Source organism: Periophthalmus magnuspinnatus, chromosome 6 (assembly GCF_009829125.3).
Source record: "Periophthalmus magnuspinnatus isolate fPerMag1 chromosome 6, fPerMag1.2.pri, whole genome shotgun sequence".
NCBI lineage: Eukaryota > Metazoa > Chordata > Actinopteri > Gobiiformes > Gobiidae > Periophthalmus > Periophthalmus magnuspinnatus.
Genome location: NC_047131.1, coordinates 25,389,661 through 25,413,284, shown reverse-complemented (window position 1 = coordinate 25,413,284; position 23,624 = coordinate 25,389,661). Strand labels below are relative to the sequence as shown.

The 23,624-nt window shown below is 37.0% G+C and overlaps 1 protein-coding gene across 3 annotated transcripts in view; it reads right to left on the bottom strand.

Moving 5' to 3' along the window:
* Window positions 1-3,927: 3,927 nt before the first annotated feature.
* LOC117371777 (guanine nucleotide-binding protein G(o) subunit alpha) overlaps window positions 3,928-23,624 on the bottom strand; it is a 69,722-nt gene continuing 50,025 nt past the window's right edge. Inside the window, exons 5-8 of one of the 3 annotated variants that reach the window (XM_033967439.2) lie at window positions 20,423-20,551; window positions 19,461-19,590; window positions 8,911-9,064; window positions 3,928-6,407 (exon numbers count right to left, since the gene is read on the bottom strand). In XM_033967439.2, coding sequence (XP_033823330.1) covers window positions 6,220-6,407; window positions 8,911-9,064; window positions 19,461-19,590; window positions 20,423-20,551 — 601 coding nt within the window. In that variant the 3' untranslated portion in view covers window positions 3,928-6,219. Of the gene's footprint in view, window positions 6,408-8,910; window positions 9,065-9,883; window positions 14,028-15,359; window positions 15,514-19,460; window positions 19,591-20,422; window positions 20,552-23,624 lie in introns of those variants that run through there. The other 2 variants (XM_033967441.2, XM_033967440.2) reach the window with 2 other exon arrangements.

Genomic DNA, 23,624 nt, shown 5'->3' with positions numbered 1-23,624 from the left:
TGGCCCTTCCAACTACCACCAATCATCTATGTACATACATGTATAGAGAGAACACAGCATTTGCTTGGGTCGAACTGGGTGAACGCTTTAACCACTCAGCCACTGCACTTTGTAAATTGTAGTTACAAAATCAAAAAGTTATGAAAACAGGACAACTCTGTTTGCAGATTTGCAGATTCACAACAGTTGCTCCTCCACGGCTGTGCTAAAATACGTCTTAGATAACCCAGAAAAAGTAAAAATCGACTGGCATGTATTGTGCATGTAATTCAAAGGTCATTGTGTTTCTTGTTCATTCATAATTAAATCCTGTCTTGTCACTACATTCACTGTAGATATTAACTATTAATGAAATATCTATACACCGCCCTGTTCAAATATTGTTAGGTCTAATAGACCAACCATATTTTTGTTTAAACCACACGACCATATACGTCTAATAGTTTATAATAATAGATTTTTTTTTATTTATTTTTTTGCCAATACTATTACATTTTTATTACACAGAAATCAGTGAGAATATGGTTTTGGAAAAAAGAATAGCCTAATAATTTGTTAAATGAACACCAGGCTATGTCTGTGTAATCCCTCAGTTGTCCAGGTGTGATCCATAGCAAGAGAAAAATTCAATTCTGTCAAATGTGGGTCATCCAAGCCACTTCTTCAGTTCTGGTCAGACTGCAAGTGGACACTTCTTCTCAATACAACACAGAAGGCAATATCCACTGGCAATCTGAACAGAACTGAAGAAGCAGCTTAGATGAACAGTGAAATGTCTTGACTTGAAAAATGTTTTGTCCAGTTGACAGAATTTAAATTTTCTTGTTCTGTTTATCAAATTATATTAAATCAGAGTCATGGTGTTTTTTTTCCTCTATTGTGCAGATATTTTTCTTATGCACCGTTAAAGTTGACTCTGGTGTGACTGAAATGAACTGAAATCCAGTTGCTCCAGCCTGTTTACCTTTTCTATTGAAGCTGCATGCACACAGGACTTACATGATTCCAACATTATAATTTAGGCCTATTTAATGACTTTTTCATATTGAGTCAGAGGAATTTAAATGCTTTCACTACTGGTTTTATTTTGCTCCTCTGGTGATTCTGAAAGAGTTGGCTCTTTTGAACGACTCCTTAAAGTGAATGTTTGGTACTGGATCTAATTTTTTAAAAGAACCAAATCTTTTCCTTCCAAATTTGTACGCATTCTTATTCTGATTAACGCTGAACCAACGCAAGAATCAGCCCAGGGGCAGAGCAGGTGACGTAAGGACAGAAAAACAACATGTAGTGCAACATTTTATTTAGATTTTTAACAATTTCAACGGTAAACACACCCTGCTCTCAGGTTTAACCATTTTAAACACATCTAAGCCTTGGTTATTTCTTCTGTGATTAGTCTGTAGATAAAATGAGTTTCCAAAAGACTCGGCTCCCATAAAAGAACTGAAAGTCCCATCATTAGTGGTTATGTATCTTAGGTTTTGGTTAAGGTTGAGGTCTACTTATTTTCCACTGTGTCTCTTAAGTTCCTTATTTTCAGCCAATCACAGCCTCACATGTTGAACTCTCAGCCAATCATTGCTCAGCTGTCAGCATTTCAAAACCCTCCCACAGATCCACTGTCACCTGCTGTCACTCTGTCCCACGGTGCACTGCTCCCCTCCAGTGCCCCTTCCAAACCTGCTCTGCCCCAGACCTTCTTCAGTGAATCTAGATCTAAAAATAATCCAGTACTTTCATCTCTTTGCCAACACAGAGAGAGTTAGATTACAAAAGTATTAGGGAGCTGGGTCAACATCATGGTCCTGCTTATTTTCTTATTTTATGTCATAGTTTAAAGAAATAGGCCTAGCGTAATATCCGGACATTTTCTTTTTTTGTAATCCAGTATATTCAGGGATAGCCCCGTTGTCATTGCGGCAGTGAAGAAAAACAACCTCTGAAATAGTCAAGACCTCTGCCAGAATGAACAATTGTGGCTACCTCTTTTAAATACCCTCAATTATAATCACTCTAATTAACTTTAATAAAGCAATAACAAAGATTTAGACCAAAGTTAACAAACGGTTTAATTAGAATGATTCAGGCTTGGATAAATCACTCTTAACAGCCTCTTTTATCTGTGCTACCTCATTGTCAGAGTTAAAAAAGTAAAATAAGTTAGTTGACTTATATGTATTATAACCTTACTTCTTTTGTGCTGTATTGAAAAGAAAATCTGCCAAGCATTACTGATCTCTCAGCTACTATGGAAGGAGTCTGTGCGTGGGGTGAGCAGATCTCATCTCCTGTGTACGCCCTGATGCCCTCCCACTCTTGAGTCTTGTCTTGGTGGATGCTGCCGTCTGGCCTGGCTCTGTGCTGAAGTGAACCCGGTGAACCAGCAGCACCACAGAAGCTTGGGAGGATGAAAGGCCTATCTATCTCTCCCCCTCGCCTTTCTCTCTCCCTCTTCTTCTCTGTAGATGTAAAATCGCGGTGTGACATAACCTCCCTCCATTTCTGCCTCATGCACTTACTATTCTGTTTGTCATCAAGCGTGGGCACAGCAGCAAGGCACTGAAGAGTGAGGATCAGCTCAAATAAAAGAAGTGGTAGGACTACATATGTAGAAATAAGAAAGTTATTTTACACCTTTTTCATATTAACGCTGCCATCTCAGTTTCAGTGACACAGTATAAATGTAGTACTGGTTCTACTAAAAATGATATAGCCTACATTCTCTTTTGGTTGTGTTCAAATAGGAACTGGGAGATGTGTTGGACTACTCCTGTGCAAGTTCCTCTCAAGTGAGATAAGAGAACAGGAAGGACCCCATGGTGTCTTGTCTCATGACTGTCTTACGTTCACTCATGAGACTCCATTATGTCTTTAAGGTGTTGCATGACAGTGGAACAAGTTGTCCTCCTCAACCAGCAGAGAACTATGACTTTCTTAGATGCGGCTTCAGCTCCTACAAGAATTTTTACACCCTAAAGAGGACATATTATGTAAAAAATTACTTTCATATGCTTTTTACTAACCATGTTGTAGTGGAGCTTCCTCTTCATTGGGTTACTCACAATTGTAACACTCCCATTTTCAAACACCCACTACTTGTGATGTGACTTTTGTCCGACTTGGCTCTTTTGAACGGTTCCTTAAAGTGAACGGTTGGATCCCAATCTCAATAGCAAATTTTTTTTCATTCTAATTTGTATGCATTTTTATACTGATTAACACTGAACCGACACACAAATCAGCACAGAAGAAAAGCAGTCAACATGAGCTTTGTGCCCAAAAAAACTGATTTGGCATCATAATAACAGTTACTTTTAAAATTAGGCCTGTTATTATTGTAGTGGAAGGTTTTATTTAGATAATGCATAATTTCAAAGGGTAAACACTCTCCCACTCTCAGTCTGAGCCATTTTAAAACAGATTTAAGTCGAGGTCATTTCCCTCTGTGATTACTCTGTTGTTAAAATAAGTTCTCACATTGGCTTTTGTCATATGAGTAAATATTAAAAGAGCTAGTCTTTTAAGTAGCTCTTTGAAATGATTTGCATCCCATAAAAGCCCCGAAAGCCCCATCAACACTTACAAGCTTCTTTAGACTTTAAAACGGCTTTGTAGTCCATATAGAACTTATTTGCTGTCAAGATCGACAGCTCCACGTGAAATAAATGACAATGGCCGTGCCCACAGCGACTTCTGGAATAAGGTTTTTTTGTTTTTTTTTTTACAATTTGTGTTTGCTTTATTTTGTGGTTTGTCTGTCCCAGTCATAGATCTATTAAAATAATCTATTATAATTATCCTAGCATTAACCTGTGATGGGACTATAGATGGGCCTTCATGGCTAAATTCGGCATATTTGGGCTTGTGTTCAATAGGAAAATATAGGCCTGAACATACATCGCAGTAAAGAAAACAGAGAGCAAGTTTTGTAGTCATGAAAACAGTGGCTTTTTAATGTAAACACTACATTCGATTGGTTTTTCCAGCACGGACATCCCACATGAAATAACAACCATTCACTAAAGAGGAGTAGAGGAGGAGAGAAAGAAAGCTGCACAGAAAAAGCATTCACTGGGAGAAAAACAAAACCCAGAGGTAAAAAAATGATGGAACAGAATGCCAAAAAACAGGTATATCATGTCATTATACACAGTTGTTTTCTTTTAAAAACTAGAAATCAAGAAGGCAAAGAGAGAGGTCTATATAGATAGATAGAGCGATGAGGGAAACATAGAATAGGTATGGAGATATAACAAATGTCCAAATCTACTTCTGTGTGTGTGTCAAAGTGTGTGTGAGAGAGACGTGAGAACTGTGCTTTTCATTGTAGACCTCGAGTGTATGTCAAAACTGAAAACAGACAACAGTAGAAGAAGAAAGGAGCATGACTTTGTACAGCGTCAAAGAGTGTCAACATGCGGCGCCCCTAACTAGCGGACGCAGCGTCGAAACGTGCTCTCCCCCCAAAAAAGTGGTTTAATCGGAAATCATAAAAAATAGATATTGTTATTATAGTTTTATATTTAGTTCGTTCTGAGTCAGGCTAAAGTGAGGACACGGTTTATTTTTCTAAATGCAGGAAACAGGCAAAAATGGTTTGAAAAAGGAAGTGGAAGTTCATAGCATCACAACGACACAGGGTCACATCTGAGGCCGCGCTTTTGCTGCCAAACTCTGCAAAACATCTTAAGTTTCTTTTCAAAAAGGGACAACAAAAATTCAGTCGCTACAAAGCACAAGAAAGGTTTGTGAAGGATTATCATATTTGTTTTATTGTGGAAACATTAGCTCGTAGACCTTATCATTTCCGTTAAAACAGGCTCAGTGTTTCAAAACGAAAGTAAAAATAAAACGTGAGCCTTCCTTGTAGTTTTTTACAACTTGTACTGACCCCGCCCCTCCTTGTTCAAGAACCAATCATCTCTCTCACTTCCTACAGTTTCTAGCTTGTATTTTTGTGTTTTTAAGTGTCTTTTTCTATTTTTATCAAACGTTTTGTCACTATTCTGAACAGTGTCTACATGAAGCTTGTCGTCAGCTGTAATATCTGCTCTATTTATACAAAGGCTTGAGTATCTCATGCTATCTGTGTCAGGCTTAAGGAGGAGAGAGGAGTCCCATCTGAAAGCAGGACACCATGCAAAAACCAAAGCAACAGATAAAGATGAGGTGATACAAAAGGCTTAGTGGAAGTATGACATACAGGGAAGTGTGTGGGATTGGTCAATAAATAAATTAATAAATTAATGAACAAGGACAAACCAGGAAGTGAGTATCTTCTGTTAGTAAGTCTAGACTCTAAGGTTAACAGTGAGGTGTACTGCTTCTAAAAGCCTAGCTATCTACATACAGTACCTCTATTCAAATGGCACTGACTGGACTTTTAGCCTGTTTCCTATTGGCTCTCAGCTCGGCCAGGACCAGCGATGGCTAACGATTACCGCCCTGGACAGAATGCCTGACTTTCTGCCAATAAAAACAGCTTGTGGATGAAGGATGGGTGATAAAATTATACAAAAAAATCAAAACAAGTTTAAAATTAATATTGTACAGCTTTAAAATCTAATGTAAACAAAAACAAAGTTAATCACTTGAGCAGGTCTTTGTGTTTTAAGGTTTGGCTGACCTTGCTGCATTTTAGTGCTATTATTACAAGTGTCACATCTTCCGAACGTGTTAATACATATCACTATTTATGGCAAAAGAATAAAACAATATTACACAAATGAAGGTGTCAGGTGAGGCAAAACGTGAATAAAAATCAGACTGTAATAAATATACACACAATCAACAAAAATAAAACAAAAGTCATATTCAAAGTAATAAAAACATTGCAAAATGATATACTGCTCTTGTGACAGCTGGAAAAGAGAGGAGAGCAAGAAAACAGGCTTTTCAACTTTGTTCAGCAAGTTTCCAAGGCTGGCTGGCTGCAGCCAAGAACATGTGGATGAGGAGTCGGAGCGAGAAGAGACAAGAACTAAAAACATTATATATATATATTTATATATACGTATGCCTATTTTTAAATTATCCTCATAATTAATATGTACCTAGTTGCATTTTTCTTTCTTTTATCTTTAAATAATCAGCAGAATCGTCATCATCACCATCGTCATTTCCACAGCAGTGTCAAAGGAACAGGAAGAGGAGGGATGAGGGCAGGAAGGGGCAGGACAGAGAGAGAGGAAGGGGGCGGGGCATAACAGGGTGCGCTCAATACAAGCCGCAGCCTCGGAGGTTATTGGCAATGATGATGTCGGTCACGGCGTCGAACACCACCTGGATGTTTCCTGTATCTGTGGCGCAGGTCATGTGACAGTAGATTTCCTTGTTTGGAGAACGGTTCTTGCTCTCAAATTGTGCTTGAATGTAAGCGGCCGCATCCTCATAGGTGTTGGGCCCTGCACAGAGAAAAACATACACACAAATGTTTAGGATTATTTTCAGTTTGGGGATTATGAATTCCACTGCTAAAAAATATGAAAGACAAAAACCTGACCTAGTATGTTCCATGTTTTACAAGACATATGGTTTATTATCAGAGTAGCTGTTTAATTCAGAGCATGCATTGTAACAAGCTGCCCCATAAAACATACACATCCTATTACTGCAGCACTCCATCAAATTAACAACAGAATGAGAGCAGCTACCAGATGCTTGCAGCTCCTTTATCACGGTAACACACCAATCCTCTGATTATTTATTATTTCAGTTTTCAAACAGTAAGAATTATAATATAGACGTTAAAACTGATTACCTGTTAGTGACCCCAGATATGAAGTAAAAATCTGTGCAAATCAAGTTCTGATTCTACTGACAGACATTGCAATGTTGATTGATTCTCAATACAAAAACATTCTACAATCATTTGGTGTTTTGATTCTCAAGATGATTATCTAATAAGAAAAGATAAGGGGTGAGCTCCTCACACTGACTTGCCAGATTTTATGACTAAAACCAGTTTAAATTAAAAAGGCCCTGTGAACTCATTACTCTCTACCAAAACCACAGCACCTGTAGCCAATCATTAACTAGTACTAGCATTGCCTCCAGTAGAGCTCAGTACATTTTGAAGGTTCTGAACTTTCACATGAGGCTTGACCTGTCCATATAATCAAGTAAAACCTATGTATGTGTCCTCAATATGGAGGTTTAGTCACTGATAAGACTAAATGAGGACTGTGGTACTTCCCTTTAACCCTTTAACTTTCAGACATCAAAAATGTTGGTCTAGTTATAGATCTGGTGATGCAACAATTCTTCAAAACCCTTAAATCCTTTGTGGCCAAGAGAATATACAAAATTTAAAAAAATAATTCTGAGGAGCTCATCAAAAAGTCTGTCAAATGGGAGCTTGCAAGTTCAGTTATCGGATTTTTGGGAAAGCTTTAAGAAACAAGTTTACTTTAAATTAATAAGAACCATTTCTGTTCTTCCCCTTTCCTTTTATATGGGAGAACCAGTAAATATTGACCATAATGGAGAGCGAATGATAATGCCAGATGTGTTTTGTTGACTTCCTGTAGTAGCTGACATGTGGCTTATGTCAGTAGTTGTATAAATATTTATTTAACTTGGCCTGACCTATTGCAGTGTTCTTAAGTGTGTGTGAGTACACTACATTTACGATCTGCCAATTTATTCTTATTTAATATTTCAAACATAACAAAACACATACGCACAGGCAGAAGTTTCAGTGTCTAAAGGCCAAAAGTGTGATCATACTAATTGAAGTACTACATAATGTATTTTAACCTTCTAATAGTCACAGTAGCCTCTTATTGAAATTGTTTTAGCTCAGGGTCAGTTGACAATGTTTATTTATTTAGAGTTGTTGAGTCCCCACACAGTCATCCACAACTTTACTACAATAAATTAAAGTTAACAAACATCACTTTGTCCATAGCACCCAGCCTGCTATTATTACAGTGCCATCTTTCTTATGATGTTCACTGAGAGCAAGTATGGAAATTGATCAAATTTTGCTATTCCATTTCTTCATATTTTATATCACAGGATAACTATAAAAGGCAGACTTAACAACAGAAAGCTTTGGGGAGAGTGCAGCTTAAAGGTCAACAATTATTAGGTAGAAATGAAAGGCCTACTTATTACAGAGCCCCATGAAAAGCAGCATCATTCATTATTCAGGTGGGTGGCAGCAACAGCATCAGCACATTACTGATATTTCCTTCTTTGTAAATTATTAAGCCTGCTTGACCGCTCCTTCCTTTCCTTTAAAGGTGTACTATGCAACATTCTGGTGGATTCCCCTCCACCTGTTTGTGGAGAAGTTATTGCTTTGCTTGGTATATTCCATAACAGGCCCAATTACAGGACAGTCATTCTCACACAATGCATGTTTTTAAAAGTATTTCTTGGCAACAAAAAACTATAACTGAATAAATGCCTGATAAATGTAATGCCATACTGTAGAACACTCCATGCACAGCATTTCACACTTCACTAGAAAAGTTATTGTGTTTTCGTTCTTTTATAAACTAGTGACAATTATGTATAATTTGCAAAGTGATTACTACACATTAAATGCACAGAAACATTAACATCATTTTAGGTTTCTAGGTCAGTTTTGTTGGTTTATAAAAATGCAATTATGTCTCGAAAAGGACAATAAAAGCTGCAATTAAGAAAAGTGTGTACTCATCTTTTATGCTAATTCAGCCTGTACCTAAAATAGCAAGGCTGCTATTGTCCTCTTCTCTTCATTTTGTAGCATAAGCCTGCATTATGGCACACTCAGCCCTAGTTTGAATGTTCGCCATAATTGGATTTCAGTAGCAAACTGCTTCACTGCATTGTTCAGTTCAGTTGGAAGCCAATTAAATGCACCTGCCAGGTCATTTAGTTCACCATTTGTTTGTGTTTTAGTCATTATATTTTTACCTGTATATTCGGGGAAGCAGATGCTGAGTGCAGACTTCTTGATCTTCTCTGCAAACAGGTCCTTCTTGTTGAGGAAGAGGATGATGGAGGTGTCGATGAAGAACTTGTTGTTGCAGATGGAGTCAAACAGCATCAGGGACTCATGCATGCGATTCTGAAAATGGGAAAAGCACAGACATTAATTAGGTTCTGGACAGTCTATAAAATATATAAATAATGTCTTCATAGGATGGATCAAACATACATCATCAAATCATTATAATGCAGACAACTAAAAGAGGAGAAAGGTTGAAAAATAAAAACATTAACAACAGAACAGGGGTGTCCAAACTAAGGCTCTAAGGCTTAATATCTTGGCCCAAATTTTAACAGAAATAATTTAACTGAAATTATTAGGGTGTATTCATACTTGTCCTACCTACAGCCCAGTTTAATTCTGATGTAGATTGGTCTTGTTCTGATGTAGTCCTAGTTTAGTCCTGGTGTAGTCCAGGTTTAGGCTTGGGTTTAGTTCCAGTTTTGACGTTGAGTGTGCACAACTGTTAACGCACCCATAGAAACCACTCTCTGTTTATATATATTTTACAGTTTTGATCAAAATATAAAATTACTTTGGCCACCCCTGCTCTAAAGCTCTAAAGCTAAACACAGTACATACAATACACAACAATCCAGGATGCAGCGCAAAATTTGCAATTGAAATGGCCCCGATGTGAGAAATGAATAATAGTATTTTAGATACAAAGGGTTGCAATAACACATGTTTTACACTTGCAAAAACACAATAACAAAGGAAGAATGAAAAAACAGAATATTCCCTGCAATAATGTGTTATCTTATTATGCAGTAATTCACACATTTATACAGTAGTAGTAGCATTAAGACAAGATGGTTTACAAAAAAAGCATATGAGAAAAAAAAAATTGCTGAATCAATTAGAATGATGTAAATATGTAAATAATGAAGTCAGAGTAGGTCTTTGCATGTGTGGTACTTTATTATTGTTTCAATATAAATACATCTTAATAAATTATCACAGCAATGAGGCAGAAACAGTGTACAGTGCTCAATAACACCCTTCCCCCTTTTACACGCACAGCATATGTACAGTATGAACAAAACAAAGATGGCTGCTACCGATGTATATATCAAAAATCTGAGGGATTGTCCATGAAATATAGAGTTAATGAAAGCAATGAGTTTTCAACAGTTTACAGCCTTTTCACTCTGACACTAGTTCATTATAGTCCTATTTGTGCCTGGAGCCTTATACCTTCCCCAATACAACAACAAGATAACTCTACAAAGGAAATAATTAGATTAGGACTGAATGTACTACAAGTCTATTATAGAACACATTTTCTTCAGCAAGTGTGGTGCAGACATGATGTATTTTTTCCTTTTGTTTTTTACCAACCAAGGCACCAACAGAATTTTGAATTGTGTATAGTGTTCATACTAGGAAAAGCATTTTGAGAATACTGAGAGTTACCCATCTGGAGTACTGGAAGCCGCAATGTAGGCTGACAGTGGGAGTAGCATCAATTATAAATGATCCACCTACTTTCTGAATGTTTTAGCAGAGATGAACAGGTGAAATCATAGTTTGGTGGCAAAGGTGAAAAAAAAATAAAATAAAATAAAAAGGTCAAAAAGGTTGCAAAAGCAGCACATTGTCAGAATAGGATTTTGGGTAAAGCGCAGTATTTGGTCAGGTTGTGTGCAAAAATATGTTTTTTCCATTGCTAGTACTTCAATATTAGATTATCTTTAGTTAAAACACCAACAACTGTGGCATGTGACTCAACACATGAATCCTTGCCATTTTCCTAGAATAATGAAGAACTCGGGGAAGCCTGTGATCCTTCACTCAGATAGCTGACTTAAGAGAAGTAGAAAGGCACAGAGTTTCATTTATAGCAACGGTTACTTGGCTCAGCTTCCTCTTTTTACTTTTGGTGAGATTACAGGCAAAAGATATTTAATAGCCTCACACAATAACTCTGTGCTTGTATCAGGGTTCAGATTTGCTACTGTATTCACACAGAATAAATGAAACACTCTTCTGTGATTTTTTTAATTAAATATCCTATGTACTTTTAAAATGCTTTTCCATACAATGGTACCTCACAGCAGCTCTGGCGGTCCATTCATCACTATGATACATTACAGAAGGGAAGTGCGACGCTACTCCAACATCAACACACACACTCAAGCAGTCTGGCTAAAATGGAAAACATGTTAGAGGAGCTTCTGCTTTGAAGAAAAATCAAATATTATAATGATGCTGTGAGCTAGAGTTCAGCAGTTAATTAATAATAGACACAATGCTTGTAGTTTTATGTAAAAATGTAAGTACCTAGAATATAGAGGTACAATAGAGATTGCACTGACAATTACAGATTTACAGTTTCCCCAAATTCTTTGCATTATGACAAATAAAGGAAGGAAACTCTGTATTAAACTGATACTCAACTTAAAATAAACAAAGTCACCTATAACTGCACATATTTTTTAAAATCACCTGAAAAATTTGAATACATAAAAACTACTTTTCCAGGGGTTTTAGAGCATGTAAACAGTTTGGACGAAATCTAAATAAGCATAACTGAGGTTAAATAATATCTCAAGGCCAACATAATTTGATTAATCATAAGACTAATGCACTTTGAAATGCATCTTAGTGTAACAGCTCTATCTTAAGCACAATGTGTACAACAGAATAATGAAGACATGCTGCTACGTGCCGCGGGGTTACTGTGTGTTACTGTGGTCATGAAATACGTTGGAAGACAAAGCTAGCCCACTGTGCTGCCGTGAGCACCTGAGGGCAAATACAGATGCAGGCTTCTCCTTTAATCTCGCTGGGAATTGGAGCTTGTAAACGCTTGTACAGGAGATGCTGCAGTATATTGCTCATACCAACACATCAAACATATAGAGCACCTCTATCATGTACAGGTTAGGTACTGGGAATGGCTAATGTCAATGGCTTCTTCATTCAGCAACTCATTGCTCAATGGATATTGCAAACTATATTTATGCAATAAATATATACATTTATAGTGCAATAACATATATTTTAATACAATGATACTTTAACCTGACCGAACTACACAAACTACCTTTTCAAATTGAAATCTCCCAAAAACTGAAACTACAGTCTGAAAAATCAAATGCATACATCTGGACAGAATATTAATGTTTATTCAAATAGCTATAAAAATAAGCTATATAAAATAAAAATGAGTCTCATTTGAAGTGAGGGGATTGTAGCATTTGACAGTGATATGTAAGGTGTTGTGACATTTTGAAATCCCATGGGGGCATCAGACTGTCTACAGCAAGTGTGCAAAAGGGTAGACAGGTGCCTTCTGGGTAATTAATCCGTAGATACTAACTCCCTCACAACACCCATGGGCCAGCTCTGCCTCTCGCACAACATGCCACACAGACACTGGCCTCTCATGAACGCTCCGCACAGGGTGTCCATATATAAGCCAAACGCAATTTGCATGTGTTCAGTGATCAGCTCGCGGCAAGCCTGAGCACATGGAGGTTCTAATTATACGTCTATGGATATGCATGATGTCATCTATTTGTTTAAAATGAGAAAATATAACATGATAGTTCCTTCCTTTTATAAAAGTAGAACATGAGATTTAATTAGATATTTAATACATATAGTTTTCCAGAATCATGGCAAAAATGAATACTTTCTTTTTAGGCCTTTACAGTCCCAACAGTTTAACAGAGCTGTCAAACATTTAAAGCTTATGTAAATATAACTTTGTGGAGATACTAAAAACAATCCAAAAATATCAAATGTCAGATAAATGGCCATTTGAGATAAAGTTGTTTAAATGGCACTCACTTTAGCAGAAAGGTCATACTGTATGTGGTCTGTCCAGTATGACACAATGTAGGCTAATCTAACCACTGACAGACAGCTCCATATGGGAATACATGTCTCTCAAAGTGAACACAGCTCATATCTTCTGGGCACAACATCACCACTCTGCTGCCTCCACTCATCGCAAAACCCTCACTCAGCAAAAAGCTCCGCACTTTATCTGTAACAAAAGGCTCAGACCTGACAGTTCAGTCCAGATTATATACAAACATGCCATGGGCTCAGTAAAAATCAATACTTTTGTAGTCTGCATTTGAGTGATATTATTGTGGAGTTACCTAGTGCAGCGTGACATCTTTAAAAATCAATTATATAATATAGTGAATGGTTTTTTTTCCTATGAGACAAAAAAAAACTATGACTATTTCCATCAAAAGATATAACTTGAACTGGCTTCTTCCAATGGAGAGCATGAATTTGCATAATTAATGTAACAAAATGCTAAATAAGAGAGACACCTGACTGCATGAATAAACTGAGCAGGATTATCACTTGTCACAGTACATTTGATAATCTGCTTGTTCTGTTGGTTCAATGTAGTGAGATATTAGATAAATTCCTCAAGGCAGGAGAGATAAGATGAAGTACAAACCTGAGCTGCTTAAGAACAGTCTGCAGCTTTGATAAAACTCTGATAATGAGTTTTATGACAATACAGTGCTTGATTTGGCTAGCATTTATTCATCCGTAGCATTTGTTAAATTCCTTCATACTGGTTGTAAAATATTTGTGATGGAAAGCGGTTAACTATTAAAAAGAAAATAAAAAAAAAATAAAAAATGCAAATCCACATATCTACTTTGGCCAGATGATTTTTTTAATGAATAAGTTAAGTATACTAATAAAAATAAATGTCTAAAGAGGAATACTTCCTTGACCTCCAGACACTGTAAAACATTATATTGGACACAGCAGTCTGAACGGGATGTCAGGCAGCAGATATCATAAACAAACATGGACAGCACTTGTACCCCTTAAACACAAGTAACCTGATTGGCTGAAACCAGGCTGCATCATCAATACAGGCCACACCCCCTCAGATTATTGGCTATGATGACATCAGTAACAGCATCAAAGACAAATTGTATGTTATTGGTGTCAGTAGCGCAGGTGACGTGGGAGTAGACCTCTTTGTTTGTAGACTTGTTCTTGCTCTCATATTGAGATTTAATGTATGCAATTCCGTCCAAGTAGGTGTTTGGACCTGGAGAGAAAAGAAAAGAAGCTAGTGATTACATGGAACTTGGCAAACATGTGACTTTTAAATGGGCAGCTAAAGGTCTTCATAAAAGGGCTGTCCCGCCCCCCTCCATCAGCATTATTGGAGTTATTTTCCAGAAAACAAAACCTTTAGCTTTCTTGCTCAGCACACTTTCTGCTGAGGTGCACTGGCTGGTGTGCAGTGGGCCGTGCAGGGAGCAAAGATGTAATGAATGATACACGTTTTCAGAGAATAGGTGGCAGCGGCCTGATGAATGAAATGCTGATACAGAAGAGTGTCTTTTGTCATGTAAGCAGATTGTACATTACAGAATGGATAAGGTCTGATTCAGCTTGTCTAACCAACCAGGATAGTCTGGGTCTAAAGAAAGGTAAACAATGAAATGGAGGATAGCATTTGATGTAATGTAACCAATACACAATGTGCCTAATTCTGCACACAAAAAATAATAATACAGATGAGCAGTATACAGTCCACAGGATTTGGTTCCAAAAATAAACTGTAAAGCAACCCAACTTTGAATAAGGTATATTTTAAGCACAGCTGCTACAAACACATGTGTTTCCCAATACACATGAAGCCATTAATGCATCAGATTAATGGCCAATCCCACTTGCAAAAAAGTAAACAAATTCTGCAACTAATAAGAAGGACATCATTCATGTTGATAAACTTACTCATCTTAGACGCTGCCAAAATTAGTGGGTCATTGTTGCACAAATCTCATCTGAATCACTTCTAATGATGCTAGAAATACATAAAGTGCCAATGCACAGTTTCTACTCTTAGTGTCACTCAACTATGGCAAGAATCCAGCTTGTGCTTTAAAATATTTCACAAGAGAAAAAAAGAGGTAACTAGCATCCAAATTCTCTCTCACTGTTTTGGGTTTGCGTGTCTTTCACACCATGTAAATTTTCACCATTTCTCACTTTCCCTCTCATTCTGCAGCCATTTCTGGGTTGTCTTGACTTTAATTTACAGCCGTGCTCTACTCATTCATTCATAATTTCAGTCTTGGAAATTATTTGCACCTAATCTCTCATTGTTCCTGGCAATTCATTTCCTTCTTGTGAATACATTTAATTTTCTTATTTCCCTACAGACATCACCTACATTCAACACACTGTATTCTAATGTGCTGAAGCAAAACCTATTCAAAAGAGCAATGCAGTCTTTGTCAAGTTTGGCAATTAGGAAAAAAATGAACAATGAAAAGAATGACTTTGATTCAGTGTTGTTGGTAGGTTCCACCAGCATATTTGCACTGTATATTTACTGCTATATCTGTGTGTAATCAAATCATATTTGTACCAGTGTACTCCGGGAAGCAGATAGACAGAGGAGACTTTGCGATCTTGCTCTCAAACAGGTCCTTCTTGTTGAGGAAGAGGATGATGGAGGTGTCCTTAAACCACTTGTTGTTACAGATGGAGTCAAAGAGCTTCAGAGACTCATGCATGCGATTCTGTGATGGAAAAGGCAGAGATCAGTGTCATCAAGATACACTGTATATACGAATATACTATAATATAGGATAGTTGCATGATTGGTAAGCACCCATAAGTCAGAGCAGTTCATTTGTTTAGAAGATGATTGACAGAAATGCAATATTTTAATTGCCTTAATATCAGGGTTTAATACATATTGGCCAGACGCCAGCTTAAACTCATAATATAAAGGATAATCAAGCACAAATTATAGTCCAGAAGACACCAATTGTCATAATAAAACATAAAATTAAATCAAAACAAAGCATAAATATGTGATTCAGTTACAAAGATGGCATGTGTTTCCTGTTTATTTGTAGTTCAGTGGATGTGTGTATTAAGAGTTATTAGTACACAGTGTGCTGCCAGTGAGGAATATAAGCCATGCACTTTGAACAGCTAAGCTGTGAGCCACGTCTCATGTTTTAAACCCACAAACTATTGGCAACTTGCAATTATTCTGTGATTATCGTAGCAGCATGTGCCTGGAAACACTTTGGAAAAAGGTTTTTAATAATAGGACTTTAACTGGTGTTAAATTGTGGTAACTCATCTCAACATGGCACTTTTTAATAGTCACTGAATGGGATTTTTCTTCCAAATTTGTTCATAGTTCTGTGCCGTCTGCCACATGCCAAAAATTATAATTTAGCTAACATAATCAGAACCCATTCAACATACCTTCTTATAATTGTGTCATAAAATAAATGTATACATAATAATCATAAAACTAAATTACAAAAGTGTAAGCAGTTTCTTTGTTGATCATTCACATAGATAAAAAAGACGAGAACATGCATAAGCAGTCATAAAGCAGATAAACCTATGGGGAGTGTTCATACCTGCCTGTGGGTGGAGCATCTGCAGTAGATCTGACTGTTGATTGGTTAGAGAAGACAGTCGGAGGCAACAGTGACAGGAGGAGCGCAAGGAGCCAGAGATGCTGCAGGGTAGAGCTTAGAGCGTGAATAGGAAATGCAGGGAGGACCTGGGCTAAACCATAGACTCATTGCCCTTGAGAGTGTGTGTGTGTGTGTGTGTGTGTGTGTGTGTGTGAGAACTTCCAAAAACCACATATGGACCCCTGATCCCAAAGTACATGGATAGTACAGAGCTGCAGAGAAGTGTCAAGTAAAAGAATGTACAAAGAGAAAAACATGGTGCAAGCAGTCTGTGAATATAAAGAGAGTTATAAAGGAATAACAGTGTGCAATTTGTGCCCTGGTCAGGCAAAGTTGTAGCTCTACTTCAGCAGCTTTTGCTTCATGTTATTTTTCTCATGCCAGTGTGCCCCCAACACTAGGGATGTAACGGTATTCACAATAAAGTGGTACCAAAATTGCCTCGATATTATCACGGTCGCTTTTCGATATTACACCGTATGTACTTGTGTGCAAAACTGCACTCTTGTTAATAACATGATACCCCCGCTGGTGTTCCCAGATGCATTTTGGTTTTGCCAAGACCAGAAGCACTAGAAACAGAGACAGACGAACAACAACGACGAACAACAGAGCTAACGTAGCGTTAGCTCTGCTGAGACACACAGTATGTATATCTTTGGGAAATGCAAGCAACATGAGGACTCGCTTGGCAAAATGACACTCACAAATCATCAATTCATCAAAAATAAATTTCAGTTCGAGCTAAAAGACATCAGAGCTATAGCTCTGTGCAACAACAACACTTTATATACAACAATAACAACACTTTTATTTACCGGGTAGGCAATGTAACTGAACATAGTTCAGCTTTGTTTGGACATTCTTTGTTACTAATCCACCACGCTGTTCACATTGCAGTTGTCCTCAACATAAACTGGTACTTAGCACTTTAGAAAAGGTATAATTGAAAAGTGAAGACAAATGACATTTGTCCAGGCACTGTGAAACATTATATTACATTTGTTATGCTTGTTATTGTAAGCATAAGCTCAATATTGTGAGCTTTTCTATAATACCGTGAGCATTTTCACAGTATTGGCATGCACATCGTACCATGAGGTTCAAATCAAAATGTCATCATACTGTGAGATATCGATATTGTTACATCCCTACCTAAAACAGATGCAATCGTAACAATATTTGTTCCTTTACTGTACTGCATAACTGTCACATACAATGTGCATAGTATTTAAAAAAGAATTTGCATAATCAAATTGTATCCGCATTTACATTATTAGTCACACTAAAATAGATTCGTTCACATGCAATCATTAACATTTTTTTCCAGTATAATGTGCCTTAACTTAAAAAAAACAAAACAAACAATATATAAAAAATGCTGGAGGAATAGTATCAGCTGCTTTGACATTGCTTCTAGCGGAAGTGGTCATATGAGTTTTTACATCTCAGTCAATACAAAGCCAATTATAGCGCATCAACTAAATGGACATGGTGTGTGATTGTCTGAGATTATATATATATATATATATATATATATATATATATATATATATATATATATATATATATATATATATATATATATATATATATATATATATATATATATATATATATATATATATATATATATATATATATATATATATATATATATATCTGCTGAGAATCCATTAAGGTAGATCATCTGAAAGCACACACTGTTATCTGTACACATGTTCACATTTAATACAAAAAAAAAATATGACGGAGGTCTGTTACCACAAAGTGTTAGTGAGACAGCACATTTTCTGGCAATGTAATTAAATCTAGTGCAATAAGCCACCCAAAAGGGAGGTGTGTAATTATTAGCAGTAAAAAGAGGGGGTGTTCATTTCCAAGCTGAACGTGCACTGCTCTCAGTTTGCCAACAGCGCTGCTCAGGCGACAGGTCTGGTGGCACTGATAGAGAACGTGGGAGCCTTTCAGAAACATTTGGTTGTTTGTCGGGTAATTAAAACTCCCACATTAATGTTTGCTCGTTTACAAATGTTACTGTTTATTTGATTGTCTCTCAGAGGAAAACCAAGGCTACAGCTGATGGTAAGAGAGAAATAGGGCTAATGTAGTAATAGACTTTGTATAAACACACTAGTGTAAATGAGGACAATTTGTTAAAGATCTTTCTTCTGTACATCAGTATTTCACAAACATGAGTGCATACAGGTGAACACTGAACACTACTCTGAACTGTCTGACAGCTGTATATGGATTTCTTTGTAAAGCCTGTATGGGTGCAGCTCATGTGGAGGTGTGCTATGATGGATCTCTCCTCTTCTTATGTGACACTCCTGTGGTGCTCCCAGCTCAGAGGGGCGTGTGATGACATCTGCATAAATTGAGCAGCTCCTGATCACCTCTTCCCAGTCCAAACTCCCACAGGACATGTTCAACACTTAAAAATAGCACCATGCATGATATTGTTCTATTTCATCCCCCTGACCACCAGAGGGTGATGCTGAAAACATCCAGGATTCATTGCAATTTCAGGCCTTAGGAGAGTCGTTTCATTGGACTGTTTTGTCAACAGTAATGTTCTATTTATTATTCCCTGCTGTTGTCATTTGACTTGGGGCTTGACAATTTGCAAATAGCAGACCGAAATATTTTTGTGTTGTTTTTTTTTTTTTTTTTACAACAAATGCAATTGATTTGCATGACAGACATCTGCTTTTTGACTGTGTCCAGATGCTATTCAAAGTTTCTCATCCAAGATATACATCATGAGCCACAAAAATTGAACAGCAAAACACATCACAAAACCAAGCAAAAAGACTGTGTGTAACGCTGACACCTTTTTATGTATCAAGTGAATGTGTGAAAGAAAAAAAAAACAAACTGCTACATGCCATTTTCATACACGTGTTTTGTAGCCATTTATACCTGTCTAAATTCTATACCTATTCCACATTTTGAAAGAGCTCAGGATATTATTTATTTAAAAATGGAGAAAAGGAGACAGCGTGTACAAGTGCACCTACCGTGGTCTCATCCTCGTGCAGCACCTGGTCATATCCACTGAGTGCCACGCAGAAAATAATGGCCGTCACATCCTCAAAACAGTGGATCCACTTCTTCCTCTCTGACCTCTGACCTCCCACATCAAAAAGCCTAGGGACAGAGAAAAGTAACAAACAGATAAATAGTTATTACTTTATTGCATCATAAGGAAAAGAGTCATCCATTTTTATTTTACCACTGCAGAAGAAACTTAAGTATAAGTGCTAATGTTGAAGACATATTATGTTTATGTCTGCTATATATTTATAATCTAACACAGCTGTGGATCATCATTTTATATTTTGAACATTTTAAGTCACAATATTTTTCTAAAATGAAAAAGAAACAAGGTTGTAGCACTGACCTCTTGATTGCAGGAGAATAAATTTTACTCAAACATGCATGGATCACTTTAAATAAAACTTTGAGTGGGAAAACAATTATAACATGGCTAAAATCCCTTGTTGTTTATGGTTTGCCTTTATAAGGAAATGGATTATATCAAAATAAATAAACTTCAATTTCAATTTAAATATTTGTAGCCCGATTTCCACATTTAGAAGCCATTGCTTGAACACAGTAGAGTGTATATGATGGACGGTTAATGGACTACACCCTGTACAGGAACAGAGCAACCTCCCACACATTGCCTTGCAGCCAGTAATAGCAAAAAGAGCTGACAATATTTAGGCTTTCAAAAAGAGAAGAGCCAAGTATACCACCTTCTCAGCTGTGAAAGCAATAGCCTGGGACACACTATCCCTCTGTGAAATTCCTATATACCGCACACATGAAAGAAATGCCAATTGCCAAGTATGTGGTAATAATTGGAATTGAATTTCATAGTCCCAACTTCATGCACATATAAAAGCTACTCCATGGCATAATCGTATTACCGTTTGGAGGAGCATAAGTAAGATAGACAGAGGGGTTTGTCACTCACCTGAAGTGGAGGTTTTTGAAGGTAAAGTGTGTCTCGACAATTCCTGTGGTCTTGACTCGGGTCCTCAGGATGTCCTGCTCTGTGGGCTGGTAATCGGCCGCTCCAATTCGATCTAGACTGTCTAGGTAGCTGCACAAAGACAGAGATACAGCGTTCAGAGCATTGGCAAAGAGTTTTGAACAAAATAAAACACAAAAATCTACAAACATATGATCATCAAGTAAAACACATGTCTACTTCCTATAGCATGGATGAAGGCCCATGCATTTGAAGTAAACTTCTTTCTGTTGGTTTTGTTCACATAAAGTTAAGATAGGTATAAATAATTTTATCTCCAAAAGAACACTACTTAGATCAGAGGGGTAATTTTGTTTCAGGGCTTTTACTGACATCTTTAGGTGCAAGTATTTGACCATAGTCCTTTACTCAGTTTAAATGTATATTTGTTATGAAACACTCCTAATCCTTTGGTGTATGGCGGTATTCAGGGGCAGGTGTGAGCATTGTTGGAGAAAAAAGTACGATTTCTGCATTACCATTTGCGTCCACATAAATATACCGTGAACATTTTGCTCAGGGAGGTGTGAAAATTACATTCCTAATCTCCTTGTGCAGGACTGAAACCAAATCAGCCTGTATACAACCTCAGAGATTCATCTGCAGCACCCGGTGAGAACAAAGGGATGGCTAAAGTACTTTATGAGTCCAATGTACAACTGGAGACTGGTACTCTAACTGCTGAACTCACAATCAAGCAACTCATAGACTTGATTATTTACTGATGTGAAATAATAGTGCATGACATTTATCAGAAGGTAATTTAAAACAATTTAGACAGTTCCATGCTTAAAATAATTACCATATACTTTAATCAGCATAGATTCCATCATGTAATAATTGTTAAGGCATTCACAGTATAAAGATATATAAGCAAAATATATTCATTTTATCAGAATGACTTATACACCTGTAAAAAGGAGAATGTTATCAAAGTGTGGATGAAGTGGTTCAGATGAACCCTGTGAGTTCACTGAGGGCAGAAAACGCTGCCAGCACTGATTCTTGTCACTTCCCTGCAGTGATTGGCAGAGTAACTTGGAGATGCATTACTACCACCAACTGAGATCAAGCAAAGGCTGCCACCAAGACCAAGCAGAACAGCCATATAATGCTGGACATAGCTTCAACTTAACCTACATTATCTAAAGTCATATAGTTTTAAATACATAGAAGCCCTTAAAAAATCCAAAAATGGTCCTTTCATACAATAATAATTAGTGGCAATTGGTGCTGAAAGCTAATATCTCATATTCAGTTGACAAATATATATATTTGCATAATAGCTCCTACAAAGAACAGGTTTTAATGTGAACCATTGCTTTTAGACAGAAATTACATAATGACCAGAATTCACATTGGACAGATAACAGAAAAAAAAATATTGACAGCAAGTCTAGTTGAGGCAACTATAATGAATCAGACCTGTGTAACCTTTCCGTCATATGAGCCCATAGGATCACTTATGTTTGATGCTTTCACACTGTGGCGGCTACTAGAAAAACACTGAGTAAAGCTCATATTATTTTGCATAATGTCCTGTTGTTTCTTGTAGGAGTGACATGCAAAAGAAATAAATGACATGTGATCATTCCCATGGAGCTGATTTACACATGCTGTGCGATCTGTAAAGGGAGACAGAATTAGCTGTTTGCTCAATCTGTGGATTAGCACAGGTCCCCAATGTCTGCATGTCTGACATCCCTACTGGTATAGTCTAAAAGATTACCACAGTGAGGCACAAAGGCAGGCATCACATCGGCATCAAGGTGATAATGGAAATCATGCACAGGGCTGTTCTTGACATAGACCAGTAAAATGCAAGGGCTGTGAATATGAAGAGTCCATCATTTGAAAAATTATACATATTGGAATGGTAAATCTGGATATAATAGGACTTGATGTGGTGATGAGCTCAATCAGAAAAGAAATATAGGGATTTGTCACCAAACACATTTTGATCTGAACTGCAAATACACAGAAAATTGCATTAGTTGAATTCATTCATTAGTGTGTTGGTTCTTAATTTCTTGACTGAAGTAAAGTCAGTCTGCATAATGTCAGATACATTGGCTAGATACATGACATTAGAAGCAACTAGGAAGTTTCCTCATACTATGGGTGTAGCTAAGTAACAAAACCACTCTCAGATAGAATCATTATATTAAGGGAGTTAAATTGTTGTTGGTCCTATTCTGGAAACTTACAATCTTTTGAATTTTGAGAACTGTAAATACTTCAAATTTGCATGTGATATACAAATTACTCCATGTACTTGCACCATTAGATAACATAAAGTTGAAATCTACTGTGGGTGTAGCCACTAGGTCTGTGGTTAGACATGACTGTGAGGTGCCTCTAGCTGGAGATTAGCTTTGAGAATAAGAACTGGCCACACTAACTTTAACCAAAAAAGTTCTTTAAACTGCCCTGGTCTTGTGATGGTTAAACATTAATAAGCATTCCATTTCATTTTTTTTTAAATAAAAATGTAAATATACTATATGTAGATCTTGAGAGTATAGAGTGGAGCTGCCTTTTCCTAAACGGAGGTTAGAAGTATTTATTACCAACTAAGATTTAGTTTTGGAACTCCGTGTGTGCAATTATCCTTTCGAATGAGTCACACTGCCAACACTAGACCATTTCAAGTGCTCTACAACCCTGCATCAAGACAAACAAGTGTACAGTAAAAGCAGCCAAGAAGGCACCAAGCCATATTGATGTGTGAAGGCTTTAGTGTATGTCCTATGACACCTAGCCTGCAATTCAAAGTGTCATTTTGTTCATCAAGCTAAAACATGATAAATCATGTCTAAACTGAAACTGAACTGAAACTGAAATACACCAACAAGCTCTTTTACTATAGCTTTCATCATTATCCATATGTACGCTATGCTAAATTAGTATATTAGTATTTCTTAATAGTTAAAAGGCCAATTTTTTGTCAATTATTAAAGAATATCCTATTATTAAATTGCATTGATTGTCTGCTCTTCCTTAAAATGGATGGATATAGGAATGTAGAAAATGAAGTATGTTTCCCCATGCTTGTCCCATGAGAGGTCAGCTCCTCCACCGTCTCATTTCATGCTGTTGCTGGGTGACTAACACTTAGTTAAGATGTCTGCTTCACTCTTGAGTT